This window comes from Cladophialophora immunda (genome assembly GCF_000835495.1).
Source record: "Cladophialophora immunda strain CBS 83496 unplaced genomic scaffold supercont1.3, whole genome shotgun sequence".
Taxonomy (NCBI): domain Eukaryota; kingdom Fungi; phylum Ascomycota; class Eurotiomycetes; order Chaetothyriales; family Herpotrichiellaceae; genus Cladophialophora; species Cladophialophora immunda.
The window spans coordinates 1,342,022-1,369,526 of NW_015622543.1; the positions used below are offsets into that span (position 1 = coordinate 1,342,022).

The following is a 27,505-nucleotide window of genomic DNA, read 5'->3' on the forward strand; positions in this document are numbered from 1 at the left end:
ACGCTCGAGGCAAGCAGCAGTCCCCCCTCGCTTTCGCTTTTCTACCTCGCGCCTTTATTCTCCGCAGAGTCTCCATACAAATTTGGTCGGAGGAGGCACTCCAAGGTCAACAGGCAACGTGCCTACACCCATTTCTTCTCTTTACATTCTTGTTTGTTATTGTTGCAGGGAGCGTACTTAATTCCATTTCACCTCTTCATCCAGTGACCAGCCATTTTTGTTGCACACCTGTTGTTGCGACCCATTTACGCCTGCGATCCGATTCAAGTTCGCGGACGTGCAAATGGGCCTTTGCAGAAGTGAATCCTAATGAGGGCGCTCAAGCGCTGCGACACACCTCCCTCTCTACGGAAAGCCAACCCTTCTACTCCTTGGTGCGGTCAGGAGGTAGATTAGGAACAACAACGCCATGGATGCCTCTCAGAAGATCGATGTCTATGCCGCGAGGCTCAGTGACCCAAAGATTGGCAAGTCGCGCACCCGCCGTGGGCAACTTCCATGATATCCCCACTAACTTTGACATTGTGGTAGACACGCGGACAAAATCGAATGTGGCTACAGAACTGCGGGACTCTGTCGAATCTCTCTGCACACCCTCTAGCGTTTATACAAAATTCCTGACCAAGTTATGGCCTGTCTTCAAGAAGATTCTGGAGGGGAAACCAGATTCAAACCCGACCTCCTTCGAACACATCCTTCGGAACCAGATTCTCGAGATCCTGCACAGACTGCAACATCAACTGCATGAGGTTGAACCCTTTGCGTTGGACATGGTGGAAACGCTAATGGAACTGGTGAGGGTGGAAAATGAAGACAATGCTGTGCTGTGTTTGAAGACGATAATGGACCTCGAGCGACACCAACCGTCGGCCACCGCTCCGAAAGTCCAGCCCTTCCTTGACCTCATTCAAGAGATGTTCGAGTTAATGGAACAGGTGGTTCGCGAAACTTTTGATTCGCCCGCGCCTCATCATCCAGCTCCATCTTCGACCTCCATCCCTCAAAGCCAGACCTTCCAGTCCCCACGACCTGGCTCGCCGGCCACAACAGTGTCAGATCCGGGGACAGAAAAGAAGGAACACGCGCCGCTGGCGAAGGGCATGCAATCGTTCAAGGTTCTGTCAGAATGTCCCATCATTGTCGTTTCCATATTCCAGGCGCATCGAGGTGCAGTTGCTGCCAATGTCAAGAAGTTTGTGCCTTCTATCAAGGGAATTCTCTTGCTGCAGGCAAAAGCGCAAGAGAAGGCACACGCAGAGGCAGCCGCCAACAAGACCATATTCACCGGTGTCAGCAAGGAGATTAAAAATCGGGCCGCATTCGGAGACTTTATCACAGCCCAGGTCAAAACCATGAGTTTCCTGGCGTACCTTCTCCGGGTCTACGCAAATCAGCTCACAGACTTCCTACCAACTCTGCCCGGTGTGGTTGTCAGATTATTGAAAGACTGCCCAAGGGAGAAATCCGGCGCCCGCAAAGAACTGCTGGTTGCAATACGACACATCATCAACTTTAACTATCGCAAAATCTTCTTGAACAAGATCGACGAGCTGCTGGACGAACGTATCCTCATTGGCGATGGCCTGACTGTATATGAGAGCATGCGTCCATTGGCATATAGCATGCTCGCAGATCTCATACACCACGTGCGGGACTCATTAGACCGCAATCAGATACGGCGGACAATCGAAGTGTATACGAAGAATCTTCACGACAACTTTCCCGGCACAAGTTTCCAGACGATGAGCGCAAAGTTGCTGCTCAACATGGCGGAAAGCATCACCAAGCTGGAGAGCAAGGAAGATGCGAGATACTTCTTGATTATGATTCTCGACGCAATCGGCGACAAATTTGCCGCAATGAACTACCAGTATGAGAACGCTGTAAAATTGAGCCGCCAATACGGAGACAAATCCAAGGAGAGCCAAACAGAGACGTACATGGATGACAAAGATGAGATTCCCGACTGGGATGAAGTGGACATATTCAGTGCCACTCCTATCAAGACGTCAAATCCGCGAGAGCGAGGTGCCGATCCAGTGAACGACAACAAATTTCTCTTCAAGAACCTTGTCAATGGCCTCAAGAATATGTTCTACCAGCTGAAAACATGCAACCCTCCGGGACTGAACGTAGACCAAGCCAGCATTCCCATCAACTGGAACGAAGTCTCCTTTGGATATAATGCTGAAGAGACACGTGTTGTCACCAAACTCTTCCACGAAGGTGCACGGGTTTTTCGCTACTACAGCGCAGAAGCGCCAGCACCAGACATGCAGTATTCCTCTCCGGTGGACTTTATGGCGAGCCACTCAATGGCACAAATGACCAGAGAAGAAAAGGAGTTGTTGGAGAGCTTTGGAACGGTATTCCATTGCATCGATCCAGCCACCTTCCATGAAGTCTTCCAAGCGGAGATTCCGTACCTCCATGACTTGATGTCTGAACATACGGCCCTGCTACATCTCCCTCAATTCTTCCTTGCTAGCGAAGCTACATCACCGGCATTTGCAGGAATGGTCTTGCAATACCTCATGAACAAGCTACCCGAGGTTGGATCGTCAGACATTGTCCTATCTTCGATATTGTTGAGGATGTTCAAGTTGTCATTCATGGCCGTGACGCTTTTCTCCGCGCACAATGAGCAAGTTCTGCTTCCGCATATCACGAAGATCATCACACAATGTGTGCAGCTTTCGGTGACGGCAGAAAAACCTATCCATTACTTCATTCTTCTTCGATCCCTGTTCCGAAGTATTGGTGGTGGGCGCTTCGAACTTCTTTACAAAGAAATCCTTCCGCTACTTGAAATGCTGCTGGAGACTTTCAACCATCTTCTCCAAGGGGCTAGAGACCCTCATGACCGGGATTTGTATGTTGAGTTGACGTTAACTGTGCCGGCTAGACTCAGTCACTTGTTGCCGCATCTCAATCATTTGATGAGGCCTCTGGTTGTGGCTCTTCGAGCTGGCCCTGATCTTGTTGGGCAAGGGCTTAGAACGCTCGAGCTCTGTGTTGATAACCTTACAGCGGACTATTTGGATCCAATCATGGCACCAATCATGGATGATCTGATGACTGCATTGTTTGAGCACCTGAAGCCTCAACCATACCAACACTTTCACTCTCATACAACCATGCGCATCCTTGGTAAACTCGGGGGGCGTAACAGGAAGTTTTTGAATCATCCGCATCGCCTGTCCTATCGGCGCTACACAGATGACGAGCCTAGCTTTGACATTCGACTTATTGACACCAGCCGAGATCGAGCATTTCCGTTGGATACTGGCGTCGACCTGGCCATTAGAAAACTCACTGAGACGGCCAAGAACACGAATTCGAAGGCTTTGGATCTCTATTACAAGCAGCAGTCTTTCAAATATATTAGCAATCAAGTGAAGCTGTTCATCGGTCAGGACCATCTTCCTGACGATCTCGCAACTCTGCTGCGGCTTCAGGCGAATGATCTCCTTGCCCGCCGCTTCTCGACATACGCTGACATGCTGGCCGAGAACGAATTTGGGAAGTCGGTGCAAAAACGTCGAGAGCAAGAAGAGAATTTGAAGAAGCTCATCAAGGCCTGCTTCACTGCAACGACTGTCCCGGATCTGAAACCTCAAGCCGAAGCTTTCATTCAGAGCATCTCCCGCCACTTTGCTATCGTAGAACTCGGCCAAGCTCTGTGTGATGCTGGCAGGAGAACTAAGGAATTCGACGTCAATCTCGGCGAAGGTGCAGTCCACCTCAGCACTCGCATCTTAGCCGACGTTATCTGTGACTGCCTGGCCTCGGACAACATCATCATCCGTGAGGCTGCCGAAGCATCAATGCTGGCTGTTGTTGATACAGCTCGCACCATCTTTGGTACCGAAGAAAAGGCTGCTAAACTCCCTTTCTTCACGCATCTCACCCAGACATTCTGCCACAGATGCCGTGAGGTGGAGTGGTTCACCAAGGCTGGCGCTACCTTGGGAATACAAATCCTGGTCAAGAAGCTCAACCTAGGCAACCCATTTCTCAACAGTAAGCAACTCGAGATCATCAAAGCTTTACTTTTCGTGATCAAGGATACACCTCAAGAAGTTCCAGCGAGCACCCGCATTACTGCCCAAGAAACATTGGAATTCATTCTGCGGAAATGCTGCGCTGGCCAGACCCGGGAGATGCTCACAAACGAGAGAAGCACCATTCATGCTCTTTCTGTCACCTTCAGTCTCGAGCTTTCTCATATGAACACGCACGCACGTGAGACAGCGCAACACGCCTTCTCGGTTATGGCAGAGGTTGTGGGTGTTGAGGTCTATGAGTTGATCGCCCCAGTCAAGGACAGATTTCTCCCGCCAATCTTCAATAAACCACTTCGAGCTCTTCCCTTCCTTTCACAAACCGGCTTCATCGACGCCATTACGTACTGCTTGGGTTTGGGTCACGATCTCGTCCCATTGAATGATCAGCTCAACCGACTTATGATGGAGTCATTAGCACTTGCAGACGCAGATTCTGAGATCCTCCATCCAAAACCGGACGAATACAACAACGCTCAGTTGATTGTCAACCTGCGCGTTTCATGTCTGAAGCTTCTTTCCATCGCGATGAGTTTGCCGGAATTTGCAACTGGACCCCAGAATTCTAGTCGAGCCCGAATTATTACCGTCTTCTTCAAGCTGCTTTATTCGAAATCGCCCGAAATTATCGAGGCTGCCAATGCCGGTTTGAAGGAAGTACTGGTCCAGACGTCGAAGCTCCCGAAAGATCTTCTCCAGAATGGACTGAGGCCTATTTTGATGAATCTCCAGGACTCGAAGCGACTCACTGTTGCAGGACTCGAGGGCCTTGCGAGACTACTTACCCTGTTGACCAATTACTTCAAAGTCGAAATAGGCGCTCGGCTGCTTGAGCATATGAGAGTCATCGCCGACGAGCAGCTGCTGCAAAAGGTCTCTTTTGGGCTGATCGAACAGAATCCACAAATGAAGATTGTAACGGCAATATTCAATATTTTCCACCTTCTCCCCCCTGCAGCTACCAGCTTTATGGGAGACTTGGTAAACAGCGTCCTTGATCTGGAAGCTAAACTACGCCGCACAGTCGCTAGCCCGTTCCGTCAACCACTCATTCTCTATCTTGACAAATACCCGAAGGAGACGTGGTCGTTCTTTCAATCGCGCCTGCAAGAAGAGAAGTACGGTCGGTTTTTTGCACAAATACTGGCCTCGGAGTCTAGCCCGGCTATTCGCGATGCTGTCATGAACGACACAGAAGCATTTATTAAGGCTGCGTTCGATGTTGAAGGGGCACCAGAACGCCACACAGCGGCAATCAATGGCATTTATGTAGTACACTCAATCTGCAGCTTTGAATCTGCCAAAGACTGGCTGCGCGATCAGCAGCAGATCAGAGCCAAGGTTTTGACTGCTGGTCAGGAAATCGAGGGTGAACTACGCAAAGATCAGCTGCAGCCTTCACAGCGCCTGCGTGCTGAGCAAACTGGAGACCAAGTGATGGAGATACTGACACAGTACCTGACATTCTCGCCGGACGATCTCAACTTCATGATCGAGCTCTTCTCTTCGGCGGCGCAGGGGACAATAAAGACACCCTTGAAGCTAATGAAGTATATCTTTTATTCCATCATCACGGATGAATCTGCAAGCCGCCGGTACAATATGATCGAGAGATGTCTCGATGTTTACTCTCAGAAGGCTGAATCTCACAAGGTGAAGACGTTCCTGTTGCACAATGTGGTCAACCCCATCATGGCAAGAGATGTGCAGAACAGCCGTCAAGAGGATAGCAAGGCCGCTCCACTAGCAGACAGCAAGCTTTTCAACCTGTTTTTAGAGCGTCTATGGAAACCGACAACCCCCGATGGCACGGACGACTCATCCCAGCCAGGTGTGGACCATACTCGCATGGAAGCGCTCCAGCTTTCTGCATTCATTCTGAAATACCACAAAGATGCCGTTTCGGAGGATCGGAAAGACATCATCAAATATTCCTGGGGGCATATCAAACTGGAAGATGTCATCAACAAGTACGCAGCTTATGTCCTGATATGTTACTTCATACGGTCTTATGATACGCCTCCGAAGATCGTTGTGCAAATTTACAATCAGCTGTTGAAAGCTCACCAGAATGAAGGCAAAGCTTTGGTCACCCAAGCTCTGGAAGTGCTGGCTCCGGTACTGCCAGCGAGAATAGGTGCCAGTGCTAATACCCCTGGAGACAAGAGAACACCTTCCTGGGCTCGACTACCGCGCAAAATCTTGAACGAAGAGACCGGAAACTTGCAGCAGGTTCAGAGCATCTTCAACTTTATTGTGCGTCAACCCGACCTCTTCTACGAATCGAGGGAGCTCTTCATACCGACAATGATCCAAATGCTCCACAAGCTTGCTCCTCCGCCAAATCCTTCGAACGAGAACAAAAAGCTTGTCTTGAACCTCATTTCGCTGATTCAGCAATGGGAAAGTCGGCGTGTGTCTGCGGTATCTCCCCCTCAGTCAGGAGCGGAGTTGACGCCTTCACGCAAGAGAGATACGGCTGGCGAACAGAAACTGGCTCCACCACCAGCCAAAGAGAAGGGCGAATATGTGATTACCCCCGAGCTTCGCGTGGCTGTTGTAAAGTACATGATCAACTTCATCACTACCTTGCCTGAACGTTTCCCCGTACCGGCTGCAGAGCTAAAGGCTAAGACCATGCAGAAGGCTCAACAACAGGGTCTGTCAAATGACATGTGCAAAAAGGGAGTCCAGCTACTCCGCGAACTTTTGGCACCCAATATGTGGACAGATATTGATGTCGGGCTTTACGAGAAGCTGCTCGATCCAATCCTGAGTGGAGAAAAAGCAGACAAGGCAGAGGAGAAACAGTTGACGTGCATGGTCAACGCCCTTCAGGTCATGCGGATTCTGTTGAGCACGAAGCCGAATGAATGGATTGTCGATCACATGGAGAAGATCCAGAAGCTGTTGGAGAAGCCGCTCAAGATGGAGGAGCCTGAAATCCAAGACTGTCTGCACCTGGTCACTGACGACGACAAGTCTCTTCCGTTGGTTCGACGAGTTCTCGAAGCCATTCCGACACAAAAAACGGATGATGCAGATGCAATGGACTTGGACGCCCCACCTTCGGACTTCCCAACTCGATATTCCAAGATCATGGTCGGTGAAGCCTTGTCTAATGGCAATTACATCTCTGGAATCAATAACCTGTGGACCCTTTCATTGGTGCGACCAGCCGATGTGGATGACCATATCAATGGAGCGATGAAGGCGTTGCAGCAGAAACTGGCCAAAGACCACATTAACGCATATGTCATCCCGCCTGGGCCACCTCCACAAGGTTGGCGTCTTGGTGAACCATTGATGGATCCTTACGAATTTGCGCTAGGCGTTGACCTCATCAAGAAAACCATTGATATCCTATCGTCGCGCATGGGAGAACTCAACGAACAGCGACGGCCATTCCTCAGTGTTCTTGCCTCGCTTGTCGAGAAATCCTTCAATGTTGAAATGTGCAGCAAAGTGTTGGACATGGTGGAGAAGTGGGTGTTCAACTCGACCGAGCCATATCCGACACTCAAAGAGAAGACAGCTGTGCTGCACAAGATGCTTATATTTGAAAAGTGGCCCAATCAAAATCTCCTCGAGCGCTTCCTTGAACTCGTGATCAAGATCTACGAGGACCCGACGGTAACGCGGACCGAGCTGACTGTGAGATTGGAGCATGCCTTCCTGATTGGGACCCGTGCCAAAGACGTGGAGATGCGAAACCGCTTCATGAACATATTCAACCGTGCCTTGTCCAAAACCGCAAGCTACCGACTCAATTACGTGTTGACTTTGCAGAATTGGGACACGCTGGCCGACTCATTCTGGTTGAAGCAAGCCTCACATCTCATCATGGGTTCCGTCGAAATGTCAATGCCTGCTCGCCTTCATCCAGAAGATGTTCGCGTTTGTCCTATGTCTCAGCTGTTCAACCACAACCTTGTCAGTCCCGATCAACCAAAGGATGATCCGATCGTCGAGGATGGCCTTGATGCGCTAGTCGTTGCGCAACGTCGCTTCAACCAAGAAATTCACGAGGTCAAAGTCCGTGACCTGCTTGATCCCCTTACCCAGTTGCAGCATATTGACGACAACGTTGCATACGATGTGTGGGTCAAATTGTTTCCGCTCTGCTGGTCTGCTCTGAACAGGGATGAGCGTCTTGACCTCGAAAAAGGGATGGTGACGCTTCTCACAAGAGAATATCACCAGCGACAACTGAACCTGCGTCCTAATGTTGTACAAGCATTACTCGAGGGTGCGGTTCGAGCCAAACCACGGTTCAAAGTGCCCCCTCATGTCATGAAGTTTCTGAGTAGAACTTATGATGCATGGTACACTGCGCTTATTTCGCTAGAAGAATCTACCGTTGACCCATTGATTGACACTCCGGCGGTTCGCGAAAGCAATCTTGATGCTCTGGTGGAAGTCTATGCTGGGCTTCAAGAGGATGACCTGTTCTATGGAGCATGGAGGAGACGGTGCAAGTTTATGGAAACGAACGCCGCCCTCTCATACGAGCAGCATGGGATTTGGGACAAAGCCCAACAACTCTGGGAGTCAGCACAAGTCAAAGCTCGAACCGGTGTTGTGCCATTCTCTCAGGGAGAATATTACTTATGGGAAGATCACTGGATGATTTGCGCTCAAAAACTCCAACAGTGGGACATCTTAGGCGAGTTTGCAAAGCACGAGAACTTCAATGATCTTCTGCTCGAATCAGCCTGGAGGAACTATGAAGCTTGGTCTGGCGAAGAAAATCGAAATCAGCTGGACGCGATGATCAAGTCCGTTTCTGACGCTCCGACACCAAGACGAACTTTTTTCCAAGCGTTTATGGCGCTTCTACGATACAATTCTAAGCAGATGTCGCGTGTGGAATTCCAGCATGTGTGTGACGAAGCCATTCAACTCTCCATCCGCAAATGGCATCAACTTCCCAAGCGTATAACAAATGCTCATATTCCAATCCTGCAGAATTTTCAGCAGTTGGTCGAGCTCCACGACGCGAGCGTTATTTGCGACAGTCTCATGGGGACCAACGAGCGCAATCTTGACAGCAAATCACAAGAAGTGAAGCTCCTCCTGCAAGCTTGGAGAGATCGGCTACCGAACATCTGGGATGACATCAACGCGTGGCAAGACCTGGTCACCTGGCGACAACATGTTTTCCAGCTTGTGAATTCGACATACTTGCCTCTTCTTCCTCAAGGCGGTAACAATGTAGGCAACAACTCTTATGCCTTCCGAGGCTATCACGAAACAGCCTGGATTATAAACAAGTTTGCGCACGTCGCCCGAAAACACCAGATGCCTGAAGTATGTATCAATCAACTAGGCAAGATCTACACGTTGCCCAACATCGAGATTCAAGAAGCCTTCTTGAAGTTGAGAGAACAAGCCAAGTGCCACTACCAGAACAAGGCCGAGCTGAACAACGGTCTCGATGTAATTAACAACACCAATCTTAACTACTTTGGTGCACAGCAGAAGGCTGAGTTCTATACGCTCAAGGGGATGTTTTTGGCCAAGCTTCAACACGCGGAAGAAGCGAACGAAGCATTTGGCGTAGCTCTCTACTACGATCTTCGACTTCCGAAAGCATGGGCAGAATGGGGTCAGTATTCGGACCGCAAGTTCAAGGAGAACCCATCCAATATCGAGGCTGCCAGCAACGCTGTCAGCTGCTATCTCGAAGCGGCCGGGTTGTACAAGAGTGCCAAGTCAAGGAAGATGCTCAGTCGGGTATTGTGGTTACTCAGTCTTGATGACGAAGAGGGTCACATTGCAAAAGCGTTTGAAGACTTTAAAGGGGAGACGCCAGTCTGGTACTGGACTACGTTTGTACCGCAACTACTCGGCAGTCTCGAGCACAAGGAGGCACGACTTGCCAAATCTGTGTTGGTGAAGATCGCCAAAGGGTTCCCACAGGCATTGTTCTATCACCTGCGTGCGACAAGAGAGGATTTTCTGGGAAAGAAAAAACAATACGAGGCCCAGAAAGCTAAACAGCAGAAGAGCCAAGAAGAAAAGAAGGAACCAGGTTCGCGACCAGGCACGGCCAACGGCGAAGCTCAGACCAATGGATCCTCATCTCCCAAGCCTAAACAAGAGCCTGATACTGACGCCGCCGAGGCGAACGGTACCGAAGCTGGCAAGAAGCCTGAAGAGCCTAAGAGGCCGTGGGACTACACAGATGAGATTATGGCTGGCTTGAAAACTGCTTTCCCTCTCCTTGCGCTTTCGATGGAGACGATGACGGATCAGTTGTCGAAACATTTCAAATGTCCGCCAGACGAGGACGCTCATCGACTCATTGTTGCACTCCTAAATGACGGGTTGCACTACATCAGCAGGGCCCCTATGACTTACGCCGAAGGCGCCAAATTGCCTCCTCAGACGGAAGCCAACGTTGCCCGATTCGTACAATCTGTTCTTCCAGCCCACATCCGCAAGTCATTCGAGGCGGACTTTGTCCAAACTAAACCGACAATGTATGAATACATTCACAAATTAAGGAAGTGGCGAGACAAGTTCGAACAAAAGCTCGATCACAGGCAGCAGTGGGCTCCCTTGGAGTCCTACAGCCATCACCTAAGCGAATTCAAATTCCTCAAGTTTGACGACTCAGTGGAAGTCCCCGGACAATATCAACAACACAAGGATAAGAACACCGACTTTGTTCGTATTGAGCGCTTCATGCCAACGGTCGAACTTGTGAGAGGAAACAGCATCTGCCACCGACGCCTAACTATTCGTGGCCATGACGGTTCTCTGCATCCCTTCGCGGTACAGCATCCAACAGGGGGCAAAGTTCGTCGCGAGGAACGCATCGTGCAACTGTTCCGCATCTTCAATCAGACACTAGCGAAGCGCAAAGAGTCTCGGCGCAGGAATCTGTACTTTCACTTGCCCATTTTCGTGCCGATAGCACCGCACATTCGCCTGGTACAAGACGATGCATCGTATGTCACACTTCAATCCGTGTATGAAGACCATGTACGCAAACTTCCCCCCAACACCATGTCCCGGGACGAACCTATCCTCTTCGTCCTCGAGAAATCACGCACCATCGCCGAACAGCAGAAGACAAACCCCAGAACACCTGAACAAGTTGCAATCATGAAGGCCGAGATCTTCACCACTATCCAGGAGAGGTGGGTTCCGAACACCATCGCCTTGCAGTATTTCCAAGCCACCTATCCCTCCTTCGAAGACTTCTGGCTCTTCCGGCGACAGTTCAGTTATCAGTTCGCAGCCACCACGTTCATGACATATATAATGCATATGTCAGCGCGGTATCCGATGAAGTTCTCTATTTCTCGGGCGACTGGGGACATTTGGGCATCTGACCTATTGCCCAATCTTAACTCAAGCCGAGCACTGTTCTACAATCCCGAACAGGTCCCCTTCCGGTTGACTCCAAACTTACAAACGCTTATGGGACCACTTGGGGTCGAGGGGATCTTCACCGCAAGCCTAATGGCGATCGCTCGATGCCTCGCTGAAGGCGATAACGGATACGAAATGGAGCAGCAACTTGCTATCTTTGTGAGGGATGAAATGTACAATTGGGCTGGTGGACGGCCTCAATCTAGCGGCAGTGGTGGTCAAGGAGGAGATCAGAGAATGGAAGGATCACATTTGAGAGAGCTGGTGGCGATGAATGTCGAGTTTATCACGCGGCGGGCGCTCACATTAGCGAAGACGCAGGGCAGTGTCGGCGCCCCTTCGGCTACTTCTTCGGGAGCACAAGCTGCCAATCCCAATGGCACTGCCTCTGGAGGAGAGGGAAGTGCAAGCAATGCCACGGCGGCGTCGGCAGCAACTGGGAACGCGATCCCCACAGGGGTCACCGGTGTGCTTCCCGCGTGTCAGAATGTGGTGGACCTGGTTAGCAAGGCGACCGATCCTACAAGACTCAGTGGGATGGACGGGCTGTGGATGCCTTGGCTGTAAAATGCGATTTCTCGGGAGCGATGGAAAGCAAGTGGAGGAATTTCACTCCTCACAATGGATTTTGAATTGGGTTTTCAATGGACTCACAGGGGCGTTTTCGGCTCAGTATGAATGGGTCAGTTCGAATGCAACGACAAACAAAGGCGGTCTCGGTTCTTTCTGAATCAGCTGGTTTCTCAGAGCATGGCGCTTCAAGGCAGCACGAGATCTCAAGGGGCACACAGACACCCCAAGCGACATGGCCTGGGCGGCGAGGGTCTGTGCCATCGATCAGCGGGCGTTGGGAGGCGAAGCGGGTATCTTGTCTGTCTCATCATACGAACACTTGCTTTTGGTATGGCTTGATGCGTCCTCGCGAGCCTCGCCTGCGGAATGAAAGGGGGGAGGGGAAGGGGGACTAAGTGCAGAGATATTGTCAACTGGGTGGCTTTCTCTTTCTGCTTGATGATCAGCCACTCAAAGCCTGTACATGATTTTCTATCTTTCTTGTAGCAAAGCAGAAACAGAGAGTTTTTCAGACAGACACCATCATGTCTTCCTCACTGCCACAATGCTCGTCAGGGGCATCTGAACGCGTCTAGGTATTCACGTTACTACAGTATTTCCATACTAATAATGCCTTGAAGAATAAAGATATCACTGAAAGCGTCAAGGCCGGCAGTCCACGTTGCCCTTTCCCAAACTTCATCTGAGCCACAATCAAATTTTGTGCAGGCGAATGGAAGCGACTGGCTCCCGATCAGGATCACAGACTCGTTGCAGGCGACCACGAGCTCCGCATACCCAGTTCAATGCAACATGACCTAGGACATCCTCTGCCCTTGTCGATAGAGTCCAATAACCAGTTTTCCGGACTCGACGACACTGCAGCAGTGCTGTCTGTAAAGAGGCTGAAGCTCAGAGCTCGGCTGGCCCTCTTGATTTCGACCACATCCAATAAATCCAGAGACCACCATTCGGTATCCTGTCACCCGAGACCATATTATCGTACAGATCCCAGTGCAGCATCGAGAATCTCATTCGCATGTCCGTCCATTCGTTGCCCAATTTTCTGTTCGTTACTCATGTGCTCAGCTGATGTAAGTGTTGCTGCAGCCTCCTGGCCTCTCCGCCTCGACCCCGTGCCGGCTTTTGATGCAGGTGCTAACGACCCTTGCTGTATTGTGGTTTCGAGGCTGTCAGGAGCTTGATCCTCTTCCAAGGCCCAGAACTCCAACGCACGACTCAGCAACGTCCCAGCGACACCACCACCACCGGCATCACCACCTAGGACTCGTACAGCCTCATGAAGAGCCATTACCGCCTCTTTTGTACGCCCAACCATGCTAAGAAGGACCAAACCGCGACTGGTGTGGATGCTCCCAATGAGGTTACGCTCGTCGTAGCCACTAGCTGCACCACTAGGACTGAGGCCTGTACTGGTGCCAGAGAGGCTGAGATGGGCAAAGGCGGTCATTCCGCGTCCTGGCTCGTAGGCCGATGCGGGAGCTGCTCCCCCAGTGGCTGTCCTCAAGCACTCGTCAAATTCGGCAAGCGCCTCCTCAAATCTTCCCATTCGTCTCAATGAATGTGCTAGATTTGCCCTTGTAGCAACCCATGCCGTCATGTTGCATCCCAAATCCGAGGCCAGCTGAAGGGATTTGTGAAAAAGCTTTGCAGCAGCTGGCAGATTGGACTGGTGGTACAATATGACGCCAATTTCGTTGAGCACCAGAGGGTCGCCGCCCAGACTAGCAGTATTATTGAATATCCTGTTGGCTAAATCATCCTCCGAACCCGATTTGGGGGTGCCACTGCTCATTTGGAATGCCGCGAGGCAGTATTCCCAAGCAAGCTGCATATTGTTGAGAGCTAGGTGCTGCATGCCTAGAAACAGCTGGGGCAGGTGGCTCCCTTGAAATAACCTTGCAGCCGTCGAGTAGGCTGCAATGGCCTGATCGTGCTCGCCCTCGGCCGCAAAGGTATGGGCAAATCCAATCCACGCCGCGGCGGAATGTGGATCCATCAGTGAGGCCTTGGAGAAGAATCGGCGGGCCTCAGGGATGCGATATGTTGATAGGTAGTACGTGCCAATGGCCAGGTAAGTATATGATTCGTGAGGAGCATGAGCTGCCAGCGTGTGGGAGAGGTGGAAGAGAGTGTTGTGAGACCCTGTTTCGTACAGAACGGCAAGATGTAAAGGATAGAGGCGTGGACTATGACCGAGCGAAGCGTTGGTGCTGCTTGACGAGGAGTCGACCGAGCCATCAGGGCTATTTTGCGAGTTAAGGATGCTCGTGGTGATCGCAAGAGCATCGTGAAAGCGACATTGAGTGTAGAGGGTCTCTGCTCGAGTCAGGAGCAAGTCTGGATTGGAGGCCAGATTGTAGTGGGTTGAGAGAGTTTCGGTGGCATTGGCGAGGGTTTCGGGGGCGGAATATTTTGACAACCGGGTGGTATACAAGAGCTTTGTGAAGTGAGCGGCTTCCTGTGCCATGGACTGGTCTTCGATGCGTATCGAGTCGAAATCCAATTCCTCGAGAAAGGCCAATTCCTCGGCAGGAGACATAAGCGAATTCTTCATAAGCTGGTCAAAGGCTTCGAAGCACTGTACGTCTATTCGAACCGCATCCTTGTAGCAGTCTCGTGCACGGTCAAAGGCGTTGCGTTTTGCGAAGCACAAGCCGCGTAGATAGCACATGCCCGCCTGGAATTTCAGTTCTTTTTCTGATTCTCTGTCCCTCTCTCTTTCTTCGCTGAACTCGATCCTGTCTCGCTGAGCTTTGGCTCCTCTTTGCGTGATATTCCTCTGGGAGTGGCCATTGATATGTGCCAGCTTTCTTCTGGCATTGTGGGAAGTGGTGATCAAGTGCGTAGGGTTTTCCTCGCCGAGGATGGCAAGGGCTTGGTCATATCTGCCTTGTTTGACGTAGCAATGGGCGGCCAGGTATCGACAGGAGAGACTCCGATTGATCAGGTCTTTTCGAAGCAGCAAAGCTAGAGCACGAGTAAAGTTATTGTGGCCAAAATGGACTTGGGCCAGCCAGAAGGCGTCAGCGTCATTGTCTGAATCGATCAGCACTGGTCTCCGAGTGAATGGCCGCACTCACATACTGGTCAGGGCAAGGACCTTGTCACCAATATAGATGGCTGCATCGTGCTGGCCCTTGTTGAGGGCGTCTTGCCGCCACGTTCGGAGGTATTTGTCCATTGTTGTGGTGAATAGTTCAACAAGGAAAATGCATCAGTAGCAACGCTGGCAAAGGGCTGGAAAGATGAGGAGGCATGAATGAGAGACGAGTCATGCAGCAAGAGCAATTGCTTGTGTGTCTTCTTTCCAAGAACCCATTTCGCCTTGGTCTCACTGCACCTCCTTGGGCGTAACTGCAGCACAAAACAATTGCATCCCTTCAAGGGCGGGTGCAAACGTGGGGATAGAGAGACGCGCCGAACAACTCGAACTCCGATTGGCTGTTGATGTTTGGCGGTACGCCGCTGCGGCCGGGACTTTTGCCTGCGGCCTCTGATTTATTTCATTCTTCCACCCACTTTCACAGTCCAGAGAGCACCGTCCAGTCCAGCAAATCGACAACATGTCTGAACGAAAGGTTCTCACCAAATATTACCCTCCGGAGTTTGATCCGTCCAAGATCGCTCGAACTCCCAAACACCTACGGCCAACAGGGCCCAAGACCATCCCCGTCCGCCTTATGGCGCCGTTCAGCATGAAATGCACATCCTGTGGCGAATACATCTACAAAGGTCGCAAATTCAACGCCCGGAAGGAGACCACTGACGAGAAATACTTGACTATCTCCATCTACCGCTTCTACATCCGCTGCACCAGATGTTCCTCCGAGATCACCTTCAAGACCGACCCGAAGAACATGGACTATACCTGCGAACGAGGCGCAAAACGAAACTTTGAGTCATGGCGAAACCCTGAAAATCCAGAGCTGAAAGAGACCGATGAAGAGCGCCTGGACAGACTGGAAAGAGAGGACGCCGAGGAGGAGGAAAATGCAGAACGCAACGCCATGGAGGAGCTGGAACAGAAGATGGAGGAGAGCAAACGAGAGATGCAAGTCGCAGACGCCCTCGACGAAATCATGCAACGGAATGCGCGAATAGAACGCGGAGAGAAGGGTGGCAAGGAGGACGAGGCTCTCAATCAAGTGAGAGACTTCCAACGAGAGGAGAGAGAACGACAAGAACGAGAGGACGCCGAAGCTGCGCGCAAGGCGTTCGAAGCTGCCAACGTCGAAAAGGCGAGGCTCGAGGAACAGGAACGGGCAAACAGGAAAAGTAGTCATCTTGCGAGGGACGAGCCAGACGAACCACACCGGCTTTCGCAGCCGCCTCCGTCATTCGAGAGGATTAAAAAGATAAAGAAACCTCTGGTGCCGGGTTTAGTGCACAGGACCGAGCCTACCACGACGTCGAAACAACAGCCGGCTCCAGTTCCTGCAAAGCCGCTTACCCTCGGTCTAGGTGACTACGATTCTGACGAGGATTGAGATCAGCCAAATCAGGCTTTCTGCAGTGCTTGGAAGTCGATCTTGCATATCCTCCTCACCCAGGCGCAGATGCTGGGATGGCATTTAATGAAAAGCAGCCATGGAGCTCCAGTTCCAGCATCTTCTCCTGCGCATGCCACGTCACATTGCTCATTTCTCGACAATGACTGGCTTGCATGCCTTCGCTACAGCTTAGCCTTATCAACCTGCATTTCTTATTGGCTATGACCCCAATCCTTTGCAACCCCAAACGATGGAGGCGCTCGTGAACGTGTTCGCGCCGAGCTGGGAAGGAGGGATAAGTGACCCATCTGGAGGGAATCAGTTCCTGTTCCTGCTGTGTTCCCTCGCCTTCCTCTGCTTTATCCGTAGGAGAGGCAACAGCTATGGCAGAGAACGATGTCTGGTTGAGTAGGTATGTCTATCCTTTGGGAGTATGAGGAAACTAAAAGTGCCAGTTACCGGTTGCTCCTCTGGACTGGGCAAAGCTCTTGCGGACTTCGCCTACAAAGCGGGCTCTGCCGTTGTAGCTACGGCTCGGAAGCCCGAAACGCTCTCATACCTACCTGACAGCCCAAACGTCCTCAAGATTGGTCTGGATGTTACTTCGAAAGATCAAGTCGCACAGGTCATCCAGGCGGCAGTTGATAAGTTTGGCCGCTTAGATGTCGTGGTCAACAATGCAGGGTACGGCGTGACTGGGGACACTGAAGTTCTTCCCGATGCCGATGCACGCGCACAGCTCGAGACCAACTTCTGGGGTGCCGTCAATGTCACCAAAGCGGCCCTGCCAATCCTACGAGAAGTTAACCCTCCTGGAAAGGGCGGCCTGTTCATGCAGATCTCGTCTGTGGGCGGCAGAGTTTGTTACGCTGGCTCTGCTTACTACCATGCCAGCAAATTCGCCCTAGAAGGATTCACGGACGCCCTGGCGAAAGAGATGCACCCGGATTGGAACATCAAGTTCACTATTATCGAGCTCGGCGCAGTGGCAACCAACTTCCCGCAGAATATGGTCCTGCCTCCGCGGCATCCAGCTTATGAGGACCCAGCTTGTGGATATAATGCGGTTAGAGCCTACCTAACCAGTGCAGCAAACGCTGTGCAGTGGAATGATGCAACAGTTTGTGCTCAAGTGTTGCACGAGCTTGCAACTAAAAGGAACGACATCACTCCCCCATTGAGACTCGCCCTGGGCGCTGATTCTTGGGCCGTTGTCAAGGCCGAACTGGAGGGTATCATGAAGGAGCATGAAGCCTGGAAGACTGTGGCAGAGAGCACCTCCCACGCCGAGAACACGAGAGCAACGGAGTTCCTGCTCAAGTCGGTGCGCTAGTTACCTGGCAAGAAGTTGAGCAGCCTCACTGTGGGGGTGTTAGAAACCCTGGTCTTATACACGTGGACAGCATTGTCAGAAGATGTGTCGAGTGATCGTCGTTCGCAAGTCCCGATTCTGCGTATTGCAAATGCTCTTGAACAACATCCGATTGGGTGGTCTATCGCCGGAGGCTCAGCTCCTGATAGCCTATTCTGCCTCTTGCATGGACTGTTCACGTCGAACAAGCGCTGAGAATATCGGAATTGGCATGCCGGCGGCATCAGGCACCGTCTAATCCCAGAATGCTTTAGCAACATACCGGGTCTATCCAGCGAGCCAGCTGCCCTTGTCCCAACCAAAGAAGGTGTGCTATTCTTACTTTGGTGGCGCTTCTTAGCTCGAGCAGCTCCATAAATACTGACCAAAATACGCACATATGATTGGTTTATCCATGACAGGCTCCCTACTTGTACAGTGAAGCGACCCATGAGAATAGACCGCATCTCATTTTTAGCGCCCAGATGGGCCGAAGATTCAGAAGAATAACAAGCTGGTGGCGTTACCCAAGAGATGCGGATCTGATGGCCTGCATCCCATGGACTCCACCGCGAGTCAACCATGGCGCTTATCGCAGATATTGAAGAAACCATGAATAGTATCACTAGGTGCGCCTCGTGGAGCTGAACGAGTTGTTGATGGTCTAATCCCTGCATGCAGCATGGGCAGCATCCAAGGCACAGGTCAAAAGCAAAGGTATATAGAGTGGTTCTCAATCTCCAAGATTTGTACCCCGTCAGAATCAACATAAAACAGTTTGTCTATACTCGAAATTACATGACGGATTACACTTCCACGCCCACCGATACAACCACAATGGCCAGTCGGGCGAGCACTCCATCTTCCATCACTTCTTCCTACTTGCCGATCAATCAAATCAAAAGCCCGGAGCACATTCACCCCTTTGCCTCCTTGTACTATCGACAGCACACCTTGATCCCTAACCGCATCACTGTCAATGAGATTCAGCTTTCCGACGAGCTCTGGAGCAGACATGCATTTAGCATGGGGATGCCTTTCAACGACATCTACCGACCCCACGCAGATGCCCGGAAATTCGCCCAGAAGATGCAAAAGAAACTCAAGATGAGCAACAAGCAATTGGCCGACTCGTTGCTCCCTCTGATCCAAACCACGATCAAGTCGTCGAAGAAGTTACGGGTCGAGACTGATGCTACCTTCCATCCTGACGCTGTGCCAAAGGGAAACCCCGCCGGGCGCATGTCAAACAGTCAAACAGTCCCATGGAGCATGCCGCTGCCCATCCCCAAGCCAAACATCACGGTTGGTTTCAGCTCCAAGAACTTCAGCTCGCACGAACTCGAGTTGCAGGACGGTATCATCTCGGACGCGCAGGGTGAACCGTGCAACCTAGGAAAGATCTCTCAACCCATCCGCGGACGCAACACGCTGCTCTGGCCATTTTTCAACGTCGAGATACAACATGAATCACTGAACGCCGCACAGAACGCCGCCGCGGGCTCAGGGTCAACCTGCAACAACGCGCTCGCGCTTCTCGCAGAAGCCGCAGATGAGCCCCTCGTTCAAAGCGGGGGGAGAAATCTGTTTTGGCAATCGAGAAGAGCGGTAACCTCGTTCTCCCTCTCAATCCACAACAGCTCGACCTCAGAGGGCAGAATGGCGACGCTGAACCTCCACAGCTCCGAAGGCGGACTGTCCCATGCAGTAGCCCCGATCCGAACTTACGATCTCTGCAATGAGCGGGACGTGGAGTACCTGCTGTCGCGGCTAGGCAGCATCTTTGTGTGGGCGGAGAATTGTCACCTCCAGCAGATCTCCACTCTCCTGGAAAACCTCGATGCCCTGGTCCAGCTCGAACAAGGGAAGGAGCATCTGTCGGACAGCTTCCCACACGAGACAATGGATATAGTCACGAGTTCTCCAGGTAATCTGAGCCCTCCGAGGAGGAAGCTGGGGTCGATTAGAAACGTCCTGGCAGAGATCAGTCCGAAGTGGATAAGGGCACAGGGATAGGTTTCGGCGACGGAGTTTACAGGTTGATATGGCATGTACAAGTATGCGAAGCTCACAAAAAGTTAATATATGATGAGCAACGACGATAATGATGATCATTTGAAAAGCCTTGATTTCTTTTTCGTATTGAGACAAGTTGATATGGAGAGAAAACGCCGTTCTCCGTGTGCTCGCTGTCTTCCGAAGCGAGTTGTTGGCCCGCCAGAATATTGATCACTCCTATGACATAATGCTCTGTGATTTGCGGAAAGCAGCAACGCATTCTAGGCGAGCTGCGTGCCTTGGACTGCGGAAATCTTCAATCTGAGAAAGCGGTGTGAAGACCCCGAGCATGGCAAGATCTGAAGAATGCCTCTAGAGAAAGTGATGGGGCGCCCTACGTTTGCTGATTGGCCGTCTTACCGCTGTGGATGACCCGCTAGATAGAATTAGGCTAAGCGCGTGCAGACTCCACCAATAATCATTCCGGTCCTGCCCCGCTCCTTGACTACAATATCTCGGCCCCCCTGCCTCGAAGCGCCCAACCCACCACCCATCACCAGCTCTACTCCAGACTTTTTCTCCCACGGCAGAGGCCGGGACGCAAAGCTAGGTCTCCTCCCCCACGTCTATCCCTCTTTTGTATACCTGAAACACAGCATCCTTCTCCTGTTCCGACGCTACTGGCAGGGCTCCTTGTGATAGCCGTCCGGACGCGACCAACTTGTCGAGTCTGCTGTCCCTCAGAGCCGCCCTCGAAGCGAGTGGCTTTTGACCAACGACGTGTATCCATCTGTCAAATGGAACCGGGCGTGGTTAGAACACGAGGCCAATGGGCGGACGTGATATTCCCCTCTACTCGTATCCGCATTTCCTTACGAATGTTGGACCGGGGGGGTGCATTTAGACCGGAGGCAGGGACGTAAGGCCATCCGCTCGTGTAACGCAGTGCTCTCTTATTTTATTGTGCTTGTTATATCTATGGATCCCGCCTGGCTTGGTTGCTGAGGTTTCAGGTCGCCCCCTCACCTTTTTTGCTCTGATCGGTTCCTCTGTCCTGTTTCATATCCGTTGTTCACTGCCCATTATTCCATGTACAAGTAATAGACCTGTCGCTGCTACAATACATCAATGCATCAAAGTCAATAGCGTTTTGTCGTTCCTCTGCTGCGTTGGGAGATCACTGAGCTGCTGGGACTGGACGATACCTCCTGGACCTCAAAAGGCCTGGCGTGATCAGTTCCCTTTCTTGGAGGGAAAGCAATGTCTTCAACAAGTGGTTCGTCGAACCCTTCGCCCTCTTCGGATGGTCTGCCACCGGCGTCCTACGACGGTAGTCACCTGCCCTGGCGCACTTTCCGACAAGAAGTCCTCGCACCACACCAGATCCGCATTCTCGACAGTCCGCCGAAAGACCGCATCCCGGCCGCCTTCTTGCGGATCGTGGAAGTTACAAGTCAAGATCCGTCCCGCTTCGACAATCAAAAGAATTGCTTCTGGAGCCAGGTCACGGCGGGTCGCGGATTTGGGCCTTCGCCGATCTTCCCACCCAACCTCCTCCCCCCGTTGGCGAGCGAGTCTCATTCGCGATGCATGGTCCCCTTCTTCGGCAGTCGCGAAGCCCTACCAGAGCGCACCATAAATCACCCGGCGCCCTTCTACGAGCTCTCCGTTCCTCGTCCCGGCCTGGGATGTGGGTTTTCCGCCGCGGCCTTCACAGACGCAGAGCTGGCTGCCATGCCCCTATGGCTTCAAGCAACGGGGACAATCGTGCATTTCGAGACGGGGTACATCGCCCCCGGCGCCTCGCTCTACTGTCCCTTTCTAACCTTTGAACGGGCGTTTGGGAATAAGAAGCAGCGCGTGGAGTCAGCGAACAATCAGTGTGCGATTGCAGGCGCATACTGCACGCGCGCTCTGCAGATGCTGTACACGCGGGCACGCAGGAATCTGGACGAGCAGGCGACCACGACTCTTACTGAGCTGCCAGTCTCTTTCTCATGCACCATCGACAACACCTTTGCGCTGCTGAACTTGCATTGGATTGATCTGGAACAGGGGCAAGCATATTGCATGGCGCCGCTTTGTCAGTTTGACCTCAGCAAGGACGAGCATTTCGGCAAGTTTCTGGTCTGGACGCAAGCCATTGGCGATTGGGCTCTGGCTCATGTCCTGCCGGCGATCAAAGAGGCGCTCGAGAAAATCCAGCAAGCCCCCAACGGAACTCCGACAGCTCCTTTCCAGCCGCAGTACAGCACCACACCCACGAGACTGCGGCTGGACACCGGCCCAGCCCTCATGAAAGATGATCTCCTCCTCTCGTCCCTGAAGACGACATTCGAAAATATCCCCTGGCGCTTTGAAGACGAGGGTTTCTCGGGTGTCTCATCCTCCACCGCCTCCTGGGGCTCGCCCATGGTGTCAGAGCATACCTTCCCAAAGGTGAACTACCCGACCGTGCCCGCAGCCAGAAGCAACGTCAGCGCTCCGAACTCTTCCATCGTCGCTCGAAAGCGACTGGGCGGACTTGACGTGTTACGCAGCCCGGTCACGCCGCCACCAGCATATCTACAGAATCAGGACATGGTATGGCAAAAGCGATTCAACCTCGCGATGGAGGAGATAAGGCAGCTGCAGAGCCAGGTGCAAGCGTTCAGAAGGGAAGTCGAGGAATGCAAACGCCCGTTCCGGGAGGGGCAGCCATCATCGCATGTAGAACAGGCACCGAGTGAGAACAGTGAGCTGGAGTCTACGACTCCAAAGGTGCAGAATCCACCTCTCCTCACCCTAACTTCTCACAAGCCTTCGCCCTCGGTGGTCACTGATCTATCCGTGGCGAGCTCCCCGGTGTGGAAGTGCGCAGCCATCGTCTTGTCGGGCCACTTCCTGGCCTCGTTCCTTCCCAACATGGCTGTTCGGCTGTTGACTTACGGATGCGTCACAAACGCGTGCCTTTGGGCGTGTCTAACCCCGAGGTCCATGGGCACGGGAATGCCGACTTCAGCGACCACGAAGTTACCGACCTTTGCGAGCTGGAGATGGTGGTGACGCCCCTAGCTGGAGACGAGAGTCGACCGGGTTTGTTCAGCTAGTGCGTTGTTTCAGATTGTCCGACTTGTGCAGATTTAGCGAGTATTGGAGGAAATTCCGCGGGTTGCGTATGATATGAAATTGCAAGGGTTGGCTGGTCGTGCCCACTGTATCAGTAAGGTCATTTGTTTGGAAGTTGGATGTGTTTCCGGCCGCGAGGAGGGAGAAAATTGCGCTCTTAGGCAAGGGCACCAAGATCAAAGGCGATATAATTGATCCTAACAGGGGAATCAAAGATTCTACTTAGGAAGACAATAAACTCGCGGTATTTCCACCACCTCGATGGCCCCTGAAACCCCCCTCTTTGTTCGCTCAACGGCGGACATTTGCAGCAATGCGATTCGTCATGAGCGATGACGAGTTGCCAATGAGCAAGCACGCGATACAGGACAAGACTCCGAATGGCAAAGCCGTGTACCAGACATACTTCAGGCTCTCGGCGTAGGCCCAGCGTGCACCCACCGTGGCGCCTTGCAGCACCGCCGCGTTGAGCCCGCGGACCACCTCCGTGGGGCCGGCGGGCGCGGTGAGGTTCTGGGGGGCCAGCAGGAACAGCTCGACGAAGGTCGGGACGGACGCAAGCGGCAGGCCCGCCTCGACGGCGTACGCGGCGACGTATTTCGGCAGGTTGTGCTTCAGCTTGGTGCCGAAGATGTTGGAGTAGATGGCCGTGCCGACGGAACCGCCGACTGTGCGGATGGACAGGGAGAGCGCCACGCACGTCGCAATCAGGTCGTCGGGCGAGCCCACCACGGCGGTGGTCACGGCCATGGCCACGACGCCGCCGATCCCAAAGCCCGCGATGGTCGCCAGCGCCACCGTCTGGACCGGGTTCTCGGGCGTGCAGGTGATGAGGGCGGTCCCGAACGCCGTGGTGAGGACGGCGCAAGAAAAGAGGATCCATCGGTTGTGGTTCTTCCAGACCGAGAGCAGCATATTTGGCACCACGGCTCCCGCGGTCACTCCGAGCGCGACGATGACCCCTTTGAGGCCGGATTGGATCGGATCAGCTCTGTAAACGTCCAGGTAGACGACGGGGAAGAAGTTGAGGAGTCCGTAGAAATACATCCCGGCCACAAAGGAGACCAGGAAGCTCATGGTGACAATGCGGTGGCCGGCAAACAACTCGCGAGGCACCATTGGGAAGCTGCTGCCTTTCCATTCCCAGGCCCCGAAGGCGATTATCATGACAATGCCGATGATCAGCGGGCACAGCACCTTCGCACTCTCCCAAGGAGCCGTGTACCCGCCCGCGGTGGTCCCTATCAAGCTGGTGTTCGGTTAGAGGGTTGTTTGGAAGTGGACATGTCACGGGAAACATACAATAATGTCAGACCGCCGATTGAAAGCAGTGCCCCGACGAAGTCTATCTTGGGCAGGATCTCGCGGACCGTCTTCCGCTGTCCACGCACTTGAGACTGGGGGAAGTAAAAGATGGCAATTCCCACAGTTGCCATTGCGTTCCAGATCCTATGTCAGGGTTTGTCAGTTCTCGCTCACGCTCCATTATCACGAGTCGACAACCAAGACAGCACGGACAGGACAACGGCACTCACAAGGCTATCCAGATCCCCCACCGCCAAGTCGAATGCATCCCGAGCTCGGTGGTGTAGATAGCATACGGCGAAAAGGGCAGAATGCACCCGGTGACCAGCCCAAGGTACCATCCTCTTTTCCTCACGGGCACGAGCTCAGACGTCCCGGCCAACGCCGTCAGCTCGCCGATGGCGGCGCCCACGCCGGAGATGGTGCAGCCAACAATGCCCTGTGCCATGGTTCGAGTGGTGCCGATGAGGATCAGTCCGATGCACAGCACCACGCCGCCGGTGAGGGAGATGTATCGACGGCCGAAAACGTCTTGGAGATAACCGCTGAAGGGAGCCAGAGAGGCAAACGCCAGGGCGTAGGACTGGGGCAGCCATGAATCGATGTCGGCCCCTCCGACTTGTTCGACTATGAAGGACAGACTCGCCGACACAAAGTAGAGCGGCAGTTGCGATCCTGTCTCGTGTAGTACCGTGTCAGTTTGGAACGGCTCTTTTGGACACAGGACTGGACAAACGAGGGAAGCAAGTGGCGCTGGAGAAGGGAAACGGACCGCAATAGAGAAAGGAGAGCGACAGCGTTGCCAGGATTTGTCGACTTGTCCATGGGGCGTGGCTGGCGGTGTCATCACTGTGGCCGTCTGCTTTCGTCTCGATTTCAAGGTGGGATGCCTCGTCTTTGGCAAGGTCATGAGCAGTCTGAGGAGAGGCTCCTTCAACGCCCTTCTCACCGCGTTCTTCGTGGCGGGATTCCATGCTGTGCTCTTCGGTCCGCTCTGCTTGCTCAGCGTGATTGCGGATGGATTCTTGAGTCATTGCTTTTACAGATGGTCGGAGGCTGATCCCTTACTGTGAAAGCGACTCCATACCCCAGATATATATCCACATGTATAACGTGTATCGAACTCGTGGCCTTTGTTGTGTAGTCTCTGCATATGCCTCGGAGCTGTTACAATACCGGGTATACAGTACACAACGATGTCTCTCGATGCTAGCCTCTTATTGGGCTATAGGCAAAGCCTCATTAGGAGTCTGCCAATGACTGTTCTGTTTTTGGCGGCTCGCAACACCCATCTTTGTCATTTCTCTTTCTTGGACAGTCGTCACACCATACAAGATACTGGTTTTTCCTGAAATGGCAGGCTCCACATTCGGCTATACAAGACAACTTTACCAGTATCATCATGAGTCAGATCCAAAGCCTCGGACCATACAAGCAAGTCGGCAGGCGGTTATGCAACAGAGGCGTCCTCCAGGCTGAAGAGGCCCCGGTGCTTTTCGTTGTCGTTGGCGGAAGTAAAAGTGTTAAATCGTGGCGAGGTCATGCCCCATATTGTATGAGATGGGCCAATCCAAATTAAAGCTGCTCCAGTCGAAGATATCTCCCATATCATCCGGACCAATACCATAGGACCTCGGGTTTCCGCCAAAACTTGAGAGGTCTGACGCACCATACCAGGCATTTTCAGCTGGTGCGCCCACACTCATACCACCGCCAGTGTTTGAATCAACCCATTCTTGGAACATATTGAAGCCCATATATGGCAATGTGTCCTGATTCGTGGAGCCAGCCTCGTTTCCAGACGAGGATGACATGTAAGACGTTTCCCTAGGGAGTGGACTCTGAGCTGCTGGATACGATTCGGCAAGATTCTCCCTGAATGAGACTTCTATCCTCTTTCGTTTCTGAGCTGGTGGAAGGGCGTCGTTGGTTGGCGACTCGACCACTGTCAATCCTAGAGAACTGAAGAGAGCATCCACAAACGATAATACCACATCCGCACCAGCGTAGGCCTGGCGCAGCGAGCAAAGACAAAGCAGGACTTCGTTGAGAGCTCCCTTCGCACGTTCCGCGTCTTGAGCAACGGTTACGGTATGCTGATGCCTCCTATCCCCCAATCTTGCCGACTTGAGCGCAAGTGCATTCGAGATGATGCTCGGCACCAACATAGTAATGGCATTGACAGGTAAGTAGCGCGCAAGGGCTCGCTCATTGAGCTGAGCACAGATGTTGGCAATGGCGGCTGCGGCTTCAGCGACTCTAAGCTTGGACGCAGGTAGGTGGCTTCGAGGCCGGTGGAGAGCTGATACTGCCGTGTTATAAGACATGTGTACGAGCGCACATTGCACCACTATACTGGATGGCGGCGGATCAGTCCTTGTATCGTCTACGTTCTGACTGTGGTTTGTCTCGAGGCAGGACTTTCCCAATGGATGGTCTATTAATTGCCGAAGGAGATGTGCTGAGGGTGGCAGAGATCCGACCCATTCAGCGAGCATTGTATCGAGCAAATCGGCGGTACTGCTTGGCCGCTTGCAGGCAGTTTCGTCTCGTGTATTCCCTGAAATTGGAAGAAGCATGGCGAAGCCACCAAGGCTGGTGGTCCCGCCGCTTTGCAAGAAGGCTTTTGATGGCTTCCGAAGCGTCGAGTACTGAGCAGACATGATGGATCCCATTATCGTGCAGAGTTTGACATTGGAGAGGAATATTTCTGTCAGTGATAATCCTGGGTGCTGGCGGGATGATTTGCTTGAGACTGGACGCTCTTGATCCATCATGGGGGACATTACCTCGCCATTGGGGCCAAAATCTTCAGGTGTTAGCAAGGGAGTATCGAAGTCATCACCACGAATCCTCATGGGGCGGCTCATTCCCAGTGAGATTAGCCGATCTCGCATGAAGCAAGACCACCAAACTCGTTTCCGGAGAGTCTTTCGCTCGGATTGGATCTGCAATGGTGCGGGATCACGGTTCAATCCCATAGTCTGAGCGAGTGAGATGGCTATCCCGGTCCAATGCCAGCATTGCTTGTGGGCATCAGGATTATCGCACCACAAACTCATTAGCAACAGCGATTGGACGAGTGTGAGGCTGTCAGATTCATAATCCGCGTCATACAAAAGCTGTCGAAATTGTGAGAATTCGTGAAGTCAAGATTTGGTGGACACATACCCTGGTTCTTAGATAGAAACTTTTTCGTGCGGCCTTCAGATTGTCATAACCATCTTCCT

The 27,505-nt window shown here is 52.5% G+C and overlaps 6 protein-coding genes across 6 annotated transcripts; 5 read left to right on the forward strand and 1 right to left on the reverse strand.

Annotated features, from left to right (window-relative positions):
- Positions 1–87: 87 nt before the first annotated feature.
- PV07_05003 (uncharacterized protein) lies at positions 88–12,539 on the forward strand. The gene is made up of 2 exons (XM_016391865.1): positions 88–467; positions 532–12,539. Exons 1-2 carry the CDS (start codon positions 410–412, stop codon positions 12,012–12,014), a joined length of 11,541 nt encoding a protein of 3,846 aa, XP_016249384.1. The 5' UTR covers positions 88–409; the 3' UTR covers positions 12,015–12,539.
- Positions 12,432–15,377, reverse strand: PV07_05004 (uncharacterized protein). The gene is made up of 2 exons (XM_016391866.1): positions 15,108–15,377; positions 12,432–15,059 (listed from the first exon to the last, which is right to left on the reverse strand). The coding sequence occupies exons 1-2, from the start codon at positions 15,202–15,204 to the stop codon at positions 12,997–12,999; spliced, it is 2,160 nt and encodes a 719-aa protein (XP_016249385.1). The 5' UTR covers positions 15,205–15,377; the 3' UTR covers positions 12,432–12,996.
- A 209-nt stretch (positions 15,378–15,586) lies between these two features.
- PV07_05005 (uncharacterized protein) lies at positions 15,587–16,510 on the forward strand (the record flags this gene model as incomplete). The annotated part of the gene is made up of 1 exon (XM_016391867.1): positions 15,587–16,510. One exon carries the CDS (start codon positions 15,587–15,589, stop codon positions 16,508–16,510), a length of 924 nt encoding a protein of 307 aa, XP_016249386.1.
- A 386-nt stretch (positions 16,511–16,896) lies between these two features.
- On the forward strand, positions 16,897–17,846 carry PV07_05006 (uncharacterized protein; the record flags this gene model as incomplete). Its single annotated transcript, XM_016391868.1, has 2 exons — positions 16,897–16,921; positions 16,969–17,846. The coding sequence occupies 2 exons, from the start codon at positions 16,897–16,899 to the stop codon at positions 17,844–17,846; spliced, it is 903 nt and encodes a 300-aa protein (XP_016249387.1).
- Positions 17,847–18,526: 680 nt separating this feature from the next.
- Positions 18,527–19,986, forward strand: PV07_05007 (uncharacterized protein). Its single transcript, XM_016391869.1, has one exon. The coding sequence runs from the start codon at positions 18,540–18,542 to the stop codon at positions 19,878–19,880; it is 1,341 nt and encodes a 446-aa protein (XP_016249388.1). The 5' UTR covers positions 18,527–18,539; the 3' UTR covers positions 19,881–19,986.
- Positions 19,987–20,885: 899 nt separating this feature from the next.
- PV07_05008 (uncharacterized protein) lies at positions 20,886–23,172 on the forward strand. Its single transcript, XM_016391870.1, has one exon. The coding sequence runs from the start codon at positions 21,123–21,125 to the stop codon at positions 22,905–22,907; it is 1,785 nt and encodes a 594-aa protein (XP_016249389.1). The 5' UTR covers positions 20,886–21,122; the 3' UTR covers positions 22,908–23,172.
- The last annotated feature ends 4,333 nt before the right edge of the window (positions 23,173–27,505 follow it).